General features: G+C 38.3%; 1 protein-coding gene across 1 annotated transcript; it reads right to left on the bottom strand.

Annotated features, from left to right (window-relative positions):
• Positions 1-1,209: 1,209 nt before the first annotated feature.
• Positions 1,210-13,509, bottom strand: LOC137417251 (beta-1 adrenergic receptor-like). The gene is made up of 2 exons (XM_078769826.1): positions 12,891-13,509; positions 1,210-1,771 (listed from the first exon to the last, which is right to left on the bottom strand). The coding sequence occupies exons 1-2, from the start codon at positions 13,452-13,454 to the stop codon at positions 1,430-1,432; spliced, it is 906 nt and encodes a 301-aa protein (XP_078625952.1). The 5' UTR covers positions 13,455-13,509; the 3' UTR covers positions 1,210-1,429.
• Positions 13,510-14,939: the final 1,430 nt, after the last annotated feature.

Raw genomic sequence — 14,939 nt, 5'->3', positions numbered from 1 at the left:
CCCGCTGAGGGTTAAACTGCCGAAATCTCGGCTCTCTGCTCACCTTCACTCTTTCATTCCTCTTTTCTCCCGCCTCTGGAACAAACTCCCTCACTCCCTTCAATCCCACTCCTCCCTCCAGGTCTTTAAAACAGCTGTTCACCACCATCTCTTATCTTCCCCCATCCAAAACCTTGATCTTTTCTACCCCCGCCAATTCACCCCAGATCCACCTTGTTTGAAATTCCAACTTCTTTCCTGGAAGTCCTGGCAGTGTCCATATGTTTTATACCTCTCCCACCGCCCCCTTCCCACGCCCCCCCCCCCCCCCAAAGCCCTCGCCCTCTCTCAGATCTCTCGATGTCTTCATGTCTCTCGGTCCCTGCTCTCAAATGTTGTGTTTGTGTCCTTCCCCCTCTCTCCCCATCTTGTCTACCGCTCCCTATGTTATATGTTTTATGTGTCGGTTTGTCTTTCTGTGTGATTAATGTTCGCTCTTTCACGAGCCTCGATGTTGTATACAAAAAAAAAAAAAAAAAAAAAAAAAAAAAATCCAGATGTGCAAAGCTGATACAGACATACCCAAGAAGACTCAAAGCTGTAATCACTGCCAACGATGCTTCTACGAGATAGTGACCAAGGGGGTTGAATACTTGTGCAAATTAGATATTTGTTTGTTTAATTTTTTTGTAAAAAATTATTTTTAAAATTCCACTTTGACATGATGGGGTATTTTGTGTGGATCGGCGACTAAAATTATCTCAATTGAATCTATTTTAAATTCAGGCTGTAACACAACAAAATGTGAAAAAGTCAAGTGGTGTGAATACCTTCTGAAGGCACTATATGATTGAGTGAATATTCATCATATTCGATAAGAGGTACTTTTATCCCCCCCCCCCCCCCACCCCCCATGGACACCCCCCCCCCCCCTGTGTAGATTAATCATTGCCTGCATTGGCATTAGAATCGTTGGGTGTTCAGATGTTTTGTACAAGGGATATTGTTCTGCTGGTGGTGTTGGGTGAAGAAAAGTTTGAATTGCAATTGGTGAAAAAGGACATTGATGGGCTGGGAGTTCAGCTCACCGTGTAGCAATTTAGTGAGAAGGGTTTCCCGGTGCTGAGTGTGCACCGGGCCCCCTGGTGGTAACCCATTTAAATCCCATAGATGCAGGGGGCGGAGTACTGGGCAGTGACCAATTTGTAAAAAAACGACAAAACAATCAAATTTTCTTTTAAAATGTTTATTTCAATTAAATGAAGCAAATTAAATGGAAATATTAGCCTTTGCTATCTGTATACTTGATTAGATTACATTGAACTTGAACTTTATTATTATCTCCATCAAAATCAACAACACTGACTAAAATATCATTTTTAAAAAGTAAAGTAAAAAATAAAGTAAAGGTAACATTGCAGTTACCTGTTTACAACATAATTATTTTGAACTATGATGGTGTTGTTTTACAAAACATAATTCGTTTGTAGGCTGCCATGTATTCAGGATTTCGTGAATAGAGAAAGGGATTAAATAATGAATTAACATAACCAAGCCAGGTAAAGAATACAAAAAGATAGTTGGGTACACATAACTGACAGAAAGGTAGAATCAGAGATGTAACAAAGAATGGAATCCAACAAATGGCAAATATCCCAATGACGAGACTCAATGCTTTAAGGGCCCGATGTTCACTTTTTGACATGGCCTTGATGACACGATTATCAGCATTGGTGTGAAGGTTCCTCTTGATTCCATCATTTTGGTTGTTGTTCTGAACAATCTGCTGCGCCTTTCAGAGACAAAAAAAAACATTGCATCAAACTACACTACCGGTCAAAAGTTTAAGAACACCTCAATTTTTCCAGTTTTTATTGAAATTTACGCAGTTTAATGTCTCAATGTACTCTGAAATTAAGCATAGAACAAATAAACAATTGGAGATAAAAAAGAAATCGTAGAATCATTTTGTTTAACAAAATTTAATTTAAATTTTTGACTCAGCAAAGTAGCCACCTTTTGCAGATATAACCGCCGAACACACTCGTGGCATTCTTTCTACAATGGAAATCAAATATTGTTCGGGAAGTTCTTCCCAACACTTGCAGAAGTTCCCACAAATGTGTTGCACTTGCAGGTTGCTTTGCTTTCACCCTTCTGTCCAGTTCATCCCAAACCAGCTCGATGGGGTTTAAGTCTGGAGACTGTGCTGGCCATTCCATGATTTGAAGCCTACCGTCTTGTTCTTTTCCTCGAAGGTAGTTTTGACATAGCCTGGAGGTGTGTTTAGGGTCATTATCTTGCTGTAGGATGAACCCCTGACCAACTAGGCGTGTACCAGAGGGTATGGTATGGCGCTGCAAAATGCTGTGGCAGCCCTTTAGCCAGTCCAAATGTAGTAGCCCTATTGGTTCAGGGTGCCAGTCACTCTGTGCAAGTCGCCGACTCTGGATCCAGCAAAAGAGCCCCAGACCATCACGCTTCCTCCTCCATGTTTGACAGTTGGTGTCACACACTGAGGAACCATTCTTTCGCCTACTCGACGGCGTACAAAAACCCTGCGTGATGAACCAAAGATTTCAAATTTTGATTCATCGGTCCATAAGACCTTCTTCCAGTCTTCAGTAGTCCACTGGTGGTGCTTCATGGTCAGGCAAGCCTCTTTTTCTTATTTTGCCATCTTAGCAATGGCTTTCTTACTGCCACTCGACCTGTCAAACCTACACCTCGAAGTCTTTTCTTCACAGTGGAAACTGAGACTTGCTTACTTTGACCAGTGTTAAGCTGTGCTTGAAGCTGTTGTCATGTGAGCCGCCTATCACGCAAGATGTTGACTCTCAGAAACTTGTCTTCTGATTCTGTTGTGGCTTTGGGTCTGCCAGACCTCTTCCTGTCAGAGTTTCCTCCAGTTTCCAATATCCTACTTCCTGCAGTGCAATATTGTCCAAATAATGCTTCAGAGGGTGTAATAAAAGTCTGTTCCAATACTGCTTTTATACAGACAGCGTGTTTGTAAACAAGTAATCAGCAGAGGTTGGGACACCTGTAGGAATTGTTTGCATCAACTTTAAAGGCTTCATTTACTTACATTGCTGCAGAACAGCTGTAAGTTATTAACGCAGTACTTGTTCCTTGAAGAAGGTCGTTTTTTTAACAATATAACTGTGCAATTTACATTATTTTCCCGTTTTTGCTAACCTAAACTTTTTATTAAACCTCGAGCAGTTGACTGCTTACCTTTGTACCATTTCAGGTTATTCACTGGACATTAAACTGCGTAAATTTCATTAAAAACTGGAAAAATTGAGGTGTTCTAAAACTTTTGACCGGTGGTGTACGTTTATGAACTTCTTTACTTACTTATTTTGCATAGGGAGAAAAACATTATTGAAACAAACTTATTGAAGCTTTCATTTAAGTCATAATCATATGATCAACAACAGGGGAGTTTATCCATTTTATTTGTTTTAGTCTTTGGAAGACCCAAGGAAACAAAATTGCTGTTGTAAAATTATGTGCAATAATTTGACATACGAAGCATTTTCTAATTACTTATTTGAAAGACAAATGTTATGGTAGAATTTTGTTGGAAGAAAACATCTGACACTCAACAAGATGCAATAGAGTAGGACGACAAGGGCAAATTATACTGCAAACTCGAAGGAATCCCAAAATGCAAAGCCTGTCCGTGTGATACTCAAAATATACTTAACAAAACCAAGAGCTAAAAAGTGAAATGTACAAGTACAGATACATTCAAAGTACACCGCCCCATGCCAAATAAATAAATATCCTCCAGCGGTATTGCCGTGGGGCCATCGGCATCCGGCGATCACGCCATGCAGCACATAAACGGTATTGGAAAGTCGAGGTGCACAATAATTGATTGATTAATTGTGTAATTAAAGTCAATAACTAATCATCATCAAATAATTTCTTAATCATTTGGCTAATAGCATACCTGAACCACCAGTGTTCATCCGAAGCTGTAACTTTTTGAAAATTAATTAAATAAATTAATCAAAAATTTTATAATTAATTAATTAATCAATAAATCAAAAATATCCTATACAGCCAAATCACTTGGTCATTGTTTTTTATTGTCATGGACTTGGGTTTTTTTATTGTCATGTCCACATCTCAGCTTTCCAGCTCAAAAGGTGCCTGAGATATTGCCCAGATGAGAAAGAAAATAAATAAGTGATTAATAATGAAAATAAATAATAATGGTAAAATAATTAAATTATTAATCAATTGGCTAATAGAATACCTAAACTACCAGTGTTTCATCTGAATCTGTAATTCAAAAAAGATTAATTAACTCAGTCATTAATCGAAGAATTAAATAATTAATCGATTAATTGATTAATCAATAAATCAAATATCCTTTCAAGCCAAATCACTTGGTCATTGTTGTGTCCAAATAGCTTCCGAACTCAAAAGGTTACTGAGATAATGCCCAGATGAGCAAGGTACCTCATCAATAATTAAGTACCTCATCAATTACTTGAATTACATAATTATCAATAATAATTAAGTACCTCATCAATTACTTGATTTATCCCAAAAATTTAAAAACGCAGTTTTTGCCAAAGCACCTGCTCACTATTGTGCCGAAATTTCAGCTTCATAGCTCAAAGGATGGCTGACATATCACCCAGAAAAAAATAATAATAAAGAAAACAAACAACCGGAGTGAAACTGAGAACTCCCTTTCAGCATTCGTCATTGCCGAGCCCCCTTTTGTACCCGGCAATAACGTCATGTAGCACCTAGAGATGGCATAGGAAAGGAGCTGTGTACAAAAATGTATAAATGAGTGTTCTCCATATTCTTATCATAGAAGTCTGATGGCAAAGGCTCTAATGTGGCCTAGACAGATACATTGCACCTCGATAGTAAATATATAAAGAACCACGGAAGGAATTCAAAAAATCCAGTCATGTCGCGTTGCGCAGCGGCGAAAGGGCATTAAAATGGTCCATCTGTTTTATAGGTTTCTCCGTTGCAGTTCAACACCATGTTGATGAAATTGTATCGAATCTCTTGAGTCTGACAGTCTGTGCACCTCGTGATTGGAGAAAGAAAACGGCTCATCAAGGACCTTAATTATATCGTTTACATTTGGATTTCAGTCTTTTGTTATTTCACATTACTGTTTGGACTCTGCTCTCGATGTTTGTCTTTGCATCAAAACTTCTACTCGAATGATTGTCCTGGCTTTTGGCTTTTGCCATGTTGTTATTTTGGCTGTCATTGGCTTTTGTCATGTTGTTATTTTGGCTGTCATTGGCTTTTGTCACATTGCCATTTTGGCTATTGTCATTGGCTTTTGTCATGTTGTCATTTTGGCTGTTATTGGCTTTAGTCATGTTGTCATTTTCGCTGTCATTGGCTTTTGTCACATTGTCATTTTGGCTATTGTCATTGGCTTTTGTCATGTTGTCATTTTGGCTGTCATTGGCTTTTGTCATGTTGTCATTTTGGCTGTCATTGGCTTTTGTCACTTTTTCATTGGCTTTTGTCATGTTGTCATTTTGGCTGTCATTGGCTTTTGTCATGTTGTCATTTTGGTTATTGTCATTGGCTTTTGTCATGTTGTCATTTTGGCTGTCATTCGCTTTTGTCATGTTGTCATTTTGGCTGTCATTGGCTTTTGTCACATTGTCATTTTGGTTATTGTCATTGGCTTTTGTCATGTTGTCATTTTGGCTATTGTCATTGGCTTTTGTCATGTTGTCATTTTGGCTATTGTCATTGGCTTTTGTCATGTTGTCATTTTGGTTATTGTCATTGGCTTTTGTCATGTTGTCATTTTGGCTGTCATTGGCTTTTGTCATGTTGTCATTTTGGCTATTGTCATTGGCTTTTGTCATGTTGTCATTTTGGCTGTCATTGGCTTTTGTCATGTTGTCATTTTGGCTGTCATTGGCTTTTGTCATGTTGTCATTTTGGCTGTCATTGGCTTTTGTCACATTTTCATTTTGACTGTCATTGGCTTTTGTCATGTTGTCATTTTGGCTGTCATTGGCTTTTGTCACATTGTCATTTTGGCTATTGTCATTGGCTTTTGTCATGTTGTCATTTTGGCTGTCATTGGCTTTTGTCATGTTGTCATTTTGGCTGTCATTGGCTTTTGTCACTTTTTCATTGGCTTTTGTCTTGTTGTCATTTTGGCTGTCATTGGCTTTTGTCACTTTTTCATTGGCTTTTGTCTTGTTGTCATTTTGGCTGTCATTGGCTTTTGTCACATTGTCATTTTGGCTATTGTCATTGGCTTTTGTCATGTTGTCATTTTGGCTGTCATTGGCTTTTGTCATGTTGTCATTTTGGCTGTCATTGGCTTTTGTCACTTTTTCATTGGCTTTTGTCATGTTGTCATTTTGGCTGTCATTGGCTTTTGTCATGTTGTCATTTTGGCTGTCATTGGCTTTTGTCATGTTGTCATTTTGGCTATTGTCATTGGCTTTTGTCACATTGTCATTTTGGTTATTGTCATTGGCTTTTGTCATGTCATTTTGGCTGTCATTGGCTTTTGTCATGTTGTCATTTTGGCTATTGTCATTGGCTTTTGTCATGTTGTCATTTTGGCTGTCATTGGCTTTTGTCATGTTGTCATTTTGGCTGTCATTGGCTTTTGTCATGTTGTCATTTTGGCTGTCATTGGCTTTTGTCACATTTTCATTTTGACTGTCATTGGCTTTTGTCATGTTGTCATTTTGGCTGTCATTGGCTTTTGTCATGTTGTCATTTTGGCTGTCATTGGCTTTGGTCACTTTTTCATTGGCTTTTGTCTTGTTGTCATTTTGGCTGTCATTGGCTTTTGTCATGTTGTCATTTTGGTTATTGTCATTGGCTTTTGTCATGTTGTCATTTTGGCTGTCATTGGCTTTGGTCATGTTGTCATTTTGGCTATTGTCATTGGCTTTTGTCACATTGTCATTTTGGTTATTGTCATTGGCTTTTGTCATGTTGTCATTTTGGCTGTCATTGGCTTTGGTCATGTTGTCATTTTGGCTATTGTCATTGGCTTTTGTCACATTGTCATTTTGGTTATTGTCATTGGCTTTTGTCATGTTGTCATTTTGGCTGTCATTGGCTTTTGTCATGTTATTGTCATTGGCTTTTGTCATGTTGTCATTTTGGCTGTCATTGGCTTTTGTCATGTTGTCATTTTGGCTGTCATTGGCTTTTGTCATGTTGTCATTTTGGCTGTCATTGGCTTTTGTCACATTTTCATTTTGACTGTCATTGGCTTTTGTCATGTTGTCATTTTGGCTGTCATTGGCTTTTGTCATGTTGTCATTTTGGCTATTGTCATTGGCTTTTGTCATGTTGTCATTTTGGCTGTCATTGGCTTTTGTCATGTTGTCATTTTGGCTGTCATTGGCTTTTGTCACATTTTCATTTTGACTGTCATTGGCTTTTGTCATGTTGTCATTTTGGCTGTCATTGGCTTTTGTCATGTTGTCATTTTGGCTGTCATTGGCTTTTGTCATGTTGTCATTTTGGCTGTCATTGGCTTTTGTCATGTTGTCATTTTGGCTATTGTCATTGGCTTTTGTCATGTTGTCATTTTGGCTGTCATTGGCTTTTGTCATGTTGTCATTTTGGCTGTCATTGGCTTTTGTCATGTTGTCATTTTGGCTGTCATTGGCTTTTGTCACATTTTCATTTTGACTGTCATTGGCTTTTGTCATGTTGTCATTTTGGCTGTCATTGGCTTTTGTCATGTTGTCATTTTGGCTGTCATTGGCTTTTGTCACATTTTCATTTTGACTGTCAATGGCTTTTGTCATGTTGTCATTTTGGCTATTGCCATTGGCTTTTGTCATGTTGTCATTTTGGCTGTCATTGGCTTTGGTCATGTTGTCATTTTGGCTATTGTCATTGGCTTTTGTCACATTGTCATTTTGGTTATTGTCATTGGCTTTTGTCATGTTGTCATTTTGGCTGTCATTGGCTTTTGTCATGTTGTCATTTTGGCTGTCATTGGCTTTTGTCATGTTGTCATTTTGGCTGTCATTGGCTTTTGTCATGTTGTCATTTTGGCTATTGTCATTGGCTTTTGTCATGTTGTCATTTTGGCTGTCATTGGCTTTTGTCATGTTGTCATTTTGGCTGTCATTGGCTTTTGTCATGTTGTCATTTTGGCTGTCATTGGCTTTTGTCACATTTTCATTTTGACTGTCATTGGCTTTTGTCATGTTGTCATTTTGGCTATTGCCATTGGCTTTTGTCATGTTGTCATTTTGGCTGTCATTGGCTTTTGTCATGTTGTCATTTTGGCTGTCATTGGCTTTTGTCACATTTTCATTTTGACTGTCATTGGCTTTTGTCATGTTGTCATTTTGGCTATTGCCATTGGCTTTTGTCATGTTGTCATTTTGGCTGTCATTGGCTTTTGTCATGTTGTCATTTTGGCTGTCATTGGCTTTTGTCATGTTGTCATTTTGGCTGTCATTGGCTTTTGTCACATTTTCATTTTGACTGTCATTGGCTTTTGTCATGTTGTCATTTTGGCTGTCATTGGCTTTTGTCATGTTGTCATTTTGGCTATTGTCATTGGCTTTTGTCATGTTGTCATTTTGGCTGTCATTGGCTTTTGTCATGTTGTCATTTTGGCTGTCATTGGCTTTTGTCACATTTTCATTTTGACTGTCATTGGCTTTTGTCATGTTGTCATTTTGGCTGTCATTGGCTTTTGTCATGTTGTCATTTTGGCTGTCATTGGCTTTTGTCATGTTGTCATTTTGGCTATTGTCATTGGCTTTTGTCATGTTGTCATTTTGGCTGTCATTGGCTTTTGTCATGTTGTCATTTTGGCTGTCATTGGCTTTTGTCATGTTGTCATTTTGGCTGTCATTGGCTTTTGTCACATTTTCATTTTGACTGTCATTGGCTTTTGTCATGTTGTCATTTTGGCTGTCATTGGCTTTTGTCATGTTGTCATTTTGGCTGTCATTGGCTTTTGTCACATTTTCATTTTGACTGTCAATGGCTTTTGTCATGTTGTCATTTTGGCTATTGCCATTGGCTTTTGTCATGTTGTCATTTTGGCTGTCATTGGCTTTGGTCATGTTGTCATTTTGGCTATTGTCATTGGCTTTTGTCACATTGTCATTTTGGTTATTGTCATTGGCTTTTGTCATGTTGTCATTTTGGCTGTCATTGGCTTTTGTCATGTTGTCATTTTGGCTGTCATTGGCTTTTGTCATGTTGTCATTTTGGCTGTCATTGGCTTTTGTCATGTTGTCATTTTGGCTATTGTCATTGGCTTTTGTCATGTTGTCATTTTGGCTGTCATTGGCTTTTGTCATGTTGTCATTTTGGCTGTCATTGGCTTTTGTCATGTTGTCATTTTGGCTGTCATTGGCTTTTGTCACATTTTCATTTTGACTGTCATTGGCTTTTGTCATGTTGTCATTTTGGCTATTGCCATTGGCTTTTGTCATGTTGTCATTTTGGCTGTCATTGGCTTTTGTCATGTTGTCATTTTGGCTGTCATTGGCTTTTGTCACATTTTCATTTTGACTGTCATTGGCTTTTGTCATGTTGTCATTTTGGCTATTGCCATTGGCTTTTGTCATGTTGTCATTTTGGCTGTCATTGGCTTTGGTCATGTTGTCATTTTGGCTATTGTCATTGGCTTTTGTCACATTGTCATTTTGGTTATTGTCATTGGCTTTTGTCATGTTGTCATTTTGGCTGTCATTGGCTTTTGTCATGTTGTCATTTTGGCTATTGTCATTGGCTTTTGTCATGTTGTCATTTTGGCTGTCATTGGCTTTTGTCATGTTGTCATTTTGGCTGTCATTGGCATTTGTCATGTTGTCATTTTGGCTGTCATTGGCTTTTGTCACATTTTCATTTTGACTGTCATTGGCTTTTGTCATGTTGTCATTTTGGCTGTCATTGGCTTTTGTCATGTTGTCATTTTGGCTATTGTCATTGGCTTTTGTCATGTTGTCATTTTGGCTGTCATTGGCTTTTGTCATGTTGTCATTTTGGCTGTCATTGGCTTTTGTCATGTTGTCATTTTGGCTGTCATTGGCTTTTGTCATGTTGTCATTTTGGCTATTGTCATTGGCTTTTGTCACATTTTCATTTTGACTATCATTGGCTTTTGTCATGTTGTCATTTTGGCTGTCATTGGCTTTTGTCATGTTGTCATTTTGGCTGTCATTGGCTTTTGTCATGTTGTCATTTTGGCTGTCATTGGCTTTTGTCATGTTGTCATTTTGGCTATTGTCATTGGCTTTTGTCATGTTGTCATTTTGGCTGTCATTGGCTTTTGTCATGTTGTCATTTTGGCTGTCATTGGCTTTTGTCATGTTGTCATTTTGGCTGTCATTGGCTTTTGTCACATTTTCATTTTGACTGTCATTGGCTTTTGTCATGTTGTCATTTTGGCTGTCATTGGCTTTTGTCATGTTGTCATTTTGGCTGTCATTGGCTTTTGTCACATTTTCATTTTGACTGTCATTGGCTTTTGTCATGTTGTCATTTTGGCTATTGCCATTGGCTTTTGTCATGTTGTCATTTTGGCTATTGTCATTGGCTTTTGTCACATTGTCATTTCGGCTATTGTCATTGGCTTTTGTCAGTTGTTATTTTGGCTGTCATTGGCTTTTGTCATGTTGTCATGTTGGCTATTGTCATTGGCTTTTGTCACATTGTCATTTCGGCTATTGTCATTGGCTTTTGTCGTGTTGTCATGTTGGCTATTGTCATTGGCTTTCGTCCCGTCAAAAAAATAACCAATTTTTGTGTCAGAAAACATTATTCATTTGGAGAACCTTTTCTTGCAAACACACTCAAAATAAGTATAGAAATGCTCACATTTCTACTTTATCTCGATCCAATAAATTTTTGAATGTCCTTTGTTGCAAGAGAAAGATGCAACAAAAAGTGGATGCTTGTTCTTATTTTTGTGGTTTTATCGAACTTCCGTAACTGTCTGACTATTCTGTCAGCTTTGTTTTATTTATTATTGCTACATCCTCTATATAAATCAACCCTACTTGTTTGCTATCAGATTCTAATATTTTCTCTCTGTGTTGACATAATTGACACGAAGCAAGAAAGGTTGGCTTCTCCTGGACCTAAACGTATAAAGTGATAACCGTATAAAGACCCAACTCAGACCGACTTTCAGATTTTCCTTAGACAATGTTTAATCTCTTTGCTCCAGATAAATTGAATAATTTGACGGTTATAAGATTGGATATTCGACACGAGTTACCAAACGCACAGCAGATTTGAGTTGATGGAAATTTTATGCCATCACAGCCATAAAAATCGATAACCCAAACACTAAATGGTGCTTGTCCACTTTTCTGATGGTTTTTTGTGACAACCACGCGCTGAAAACTCAACTGATAAATACGATAGTCCAAATAATATTGGGACAACTAATATGGACCTGAAATTAACCTTCCAATGCTGCAGGTGCATATTTATCCTCCATTGCAAGGCAGCATTTGCTTTATCATAAGGTGTGGCAATAGTTTTATTGTAATACTATGGATAGGATCTTTACATTTACGATCATGACAATGTACCTGTCACACCACTGTGTTACTGTGGAATTCTTTCGAGGACAGCAACTTTTAAAATCTGAAGTGTCAAGGTGGAGTAAATCCAAACGCACCACCTTGAGACATTTTGGAATCCTACCGAAAGCGAGCGCCAAGTGACCACTATCAATCATTCAACTTGCTCAGAAGGAAATAATTCAATTACTCATGTGTCTTGGCCTATGGAAAGTGTTGGTTCTGACAAATCCGTTTTGTTTCGCAAGGGTTACAGTTCTGGAGGGGTCATCACTCCAACGCAGGGATACTTGACTGAGGGCACAACACTTGGAATTAAAATATGGTGCAGGCAATAGCTCACTTGTCGCTGCAAAGGACACTGTGGAATTTTAATATCTATTGACCAATGCCAGCAGACAGGACGCCTAGTCTAACATCTGTCCGAAGGACAACACACATATTGATTGATACCTCTCCGACCCTGTGAAACACCAGGATCACAGTTTATAGTTGAGTAGAGATTCAAACCCAGGCTGGAGTGCTGGTGCTCCCTGGTGCTTCCAGCCCCCGAAGCACGAATGGTGCAATATTATAAAGTGTCATCAACCAATGTTTATGAAAAAATGTTGTTGGGGACAAGAACAATGTATGTGGATATATTTGTATCAAATAATTGTTTAACATTAATAACCCTGCAAATTTCATGTTTCAATGCTCTTACTATGAAGAGCATTCAAAAATCTAAACAAACCAGATGCGCATTTTAGTCCAGCAACCCTAACGTTTATGCTTTTTTTCTTCTTCTAACAGTATAATTAGGAAGCAATTTTTTTTAAATAAATAATATTGCACTTACAGTACATCTGATAAATAATTATCTGTGAAAATTTTATATTTATAATTCCGTTTCTTGGACTCTGGAATTTATCTCATTCCGAGAACGTTAGAACGCATCTCATGCACTTGCGATTAAAGCGGGTTTCAAAATTTCAGGGTTTTATAATATTTATCAAAGTCAAGGTTAAAAAAAAAAATCATGAACTTGAGTTATTTAATTGATTCGGCAACAGCACACCCATTGCTAAAATATAGGCTAAAAATGACAAAATGACAAAAATAAAATACAGGCTAAAAAGAGAAAAATGAATGGAACACGCATTGTAACAATCGGCTGAGGTATAACAAAACTGCCTGCTTCGTTCCTACATTTATCCCAACGATCATGTGCATGTTGATTAATTCGGGTATATTTCGCAATTCAATTCTGAAGACGTTTTTTCCTATTGTATTGAAATGTAAAAAATTGGAGGGGCATAAAAAATAAAATGCCAATATATTTTTAGTGGATTGCTTGAAGCAAGTAACATCACCTACCTGTCTTTCTGCAACTCTCAGCACCTGAGCATACACAAAGATGATGACAGCAAGTGGGATGTAGAATGCAACCAAAGACCCGACAATAGCAAAGGACTTGCTGGTGATGAAATCACAACATGTAGGGTCATCGTAACAAGCTTGTGCTGCAGGATCATCGGAACGCCACCAGCCGAGGTTGATTGGAGGGAAGGAAAGAGTTCCAGCGACAGTCCACACGCAAATGATTAGGATGTAAGCTCGACGTCGAGTGAGAACTGATTGATAACGCAGCGGAGATGTAATAGCTACGTATCGATCGATGGCGATCACACACAGAGTTTCAATACTAGCCGTGGCACAGAGCACATCCAAAGAGTTCCACAAAGCACAGGCACTCGACCCGAAATGCCAAGATCCATTGAGAATAAGAGCGGCTCCTGGAGGCATGACTGAAAGACCCATCAACAGATCTGCACATGCGAGTGAACTCACAAAACAATTTGTAACTCCTTGCTTAAGCTGTTGGTTATATGAAATGGCTATGAGCACAAGACCATTTCCTGCCACTGTAATAAATGCCATGAAAAAGAAAAAATATCCCACAGCATCCTGTAATGGCTGGAAGACAAAAACAACACTTATATTTTCGCTCACTGTGCTCATTGTTCTTGGTTGACAATCAAGATACCCAGGAGTTACCTCCGAGCTATTTATCAATGCCTTCATTTCCCCACTGGTATTTTTACCATCATGCTTATGCCATCTCTTGGGTAATCAAGTGTGCGCAGTCAGATTTCAGTGGTTTCATCAGAAATTCGTTTGTTGAATAATATGTGCATCTTGAAGTTGCTCGGGATGGCTGGAGAGCTGAGAGTGCAAAGGGATCAAAGTTGGAGTTGAGATGGTTAAAAAAAAAAAAACTATAAAAAACCAGACTGACTGGGGTTACCATATTTGAATTTCAAAAAAGAGGACAGTGAGGACAAAAAATGAGAGCGGGTTTGTGTATGATATCTATCGGTAGCTACCAACTTATGATGTATTAATGTTTTATGTATTGTGTACTACATGTCGTCTTCATTGAGTACCTATATATATGTGTGTGTGTATATATATATATATTTCCAGTTTCCACAATTATATATGTGTGTGTATGTGTGTGTGTATATATATATGTATATAATGTGTGTGTGTATAATATATATATAATATAATGTAATATTATATTATTTTGTAATGTAATGTAATGTAATATAATATTATATTATATTATAATATAATATAATGTATAATATATATGTGTATAATATATATGTGTGTGTATATATATATATATATTCCAGTTTCCACAATTACCAGTGGCTCACTTCCGGTTCCTCGGGCGAGTGAGGCGTGCTTCGAGCTCTCCACGGCATCGAAGTTTGAGTGTTTTCCCATTCTTGTCTTTGTCAAATTTCCACTGGTTATTTTGCTGTGTACGTGTTATTGTGTGTTTCTAGTTGGTGTTGGTTTGTGGTTCGTGCAAACTTGTGTGAAGTTAATCGTTTTCTGAGTCGTACCTCGTGCGCGGCCTGGTGACTTGGGGCTTCCCTCCCCCCGTCGGTGTTTTGTCGGTTTGGGTTATTTCCTTCGCTGTATTGCTTGTTTCTTTTATTTTATTTTCTCCCCCTCACCTCACCTCCTGAGACAAAGAATTATATATTGATTCTTTCTCTCCTCCCGGACACGTGCTTGTTCGCTCTCCTCCTCGTCTCGGCTTGTGCCCCGCCCCCTGTATCTCGTTTTCTTCCGCCTCTGCTCCTTCTTTCTCAAATCGACGTTCTCGCTTGGAGACTTTTCCCGGATTGTTTTTTTTTTTTTCATCGTTCTGTTTGGATATTGTTAGAATATGTTTAAACCGCAGCCGTGATGCTGACGCCTCCCCCCCCCCCCCCACCCCCAGAATTTACATGTTTTAAACGTTTCCCAGTGTGTACCCTGGTCAGAATAGGTACACCGTATCCCTGCGTGTCGTAAGAGACGACTAAGTGGGTTGGCGTCAGGAAGGGCATCCGGCCATAAAAACAT

Source organism: Myxine glutinosa, chromosome 1, assembly GCF_964187855.1.
Source record: "Myxine glutinosa chromosome 1, kmMyxGlut1.1, whole genome shotgun sequence".
NCBI lineage: Eukaryota > Metazoa > Chordata > Myxini > Myxiniformes > Myxinidae > Myxine > Myxine glutinosa.
This window is presented reverse-complemented; position numbering and strand designations above follow the sequence as displayed.

Coding starts and splice junctions, on each gene's coding strand:
- LOC137417251 (XM_078769826.1), bottom strand. CDS start 13,454: ATGGCATTTATTACAGTGGCAGGAAATGGTCTTGTGCTCATAGCCATT. Junction 1,772..12,890: donor TGAGAGTTGCAGAAAGACAG/GTAGGTGATGTT, acceptor TGTCTCTGAAAG/GCGCAGCAGATTGTTCAGAA.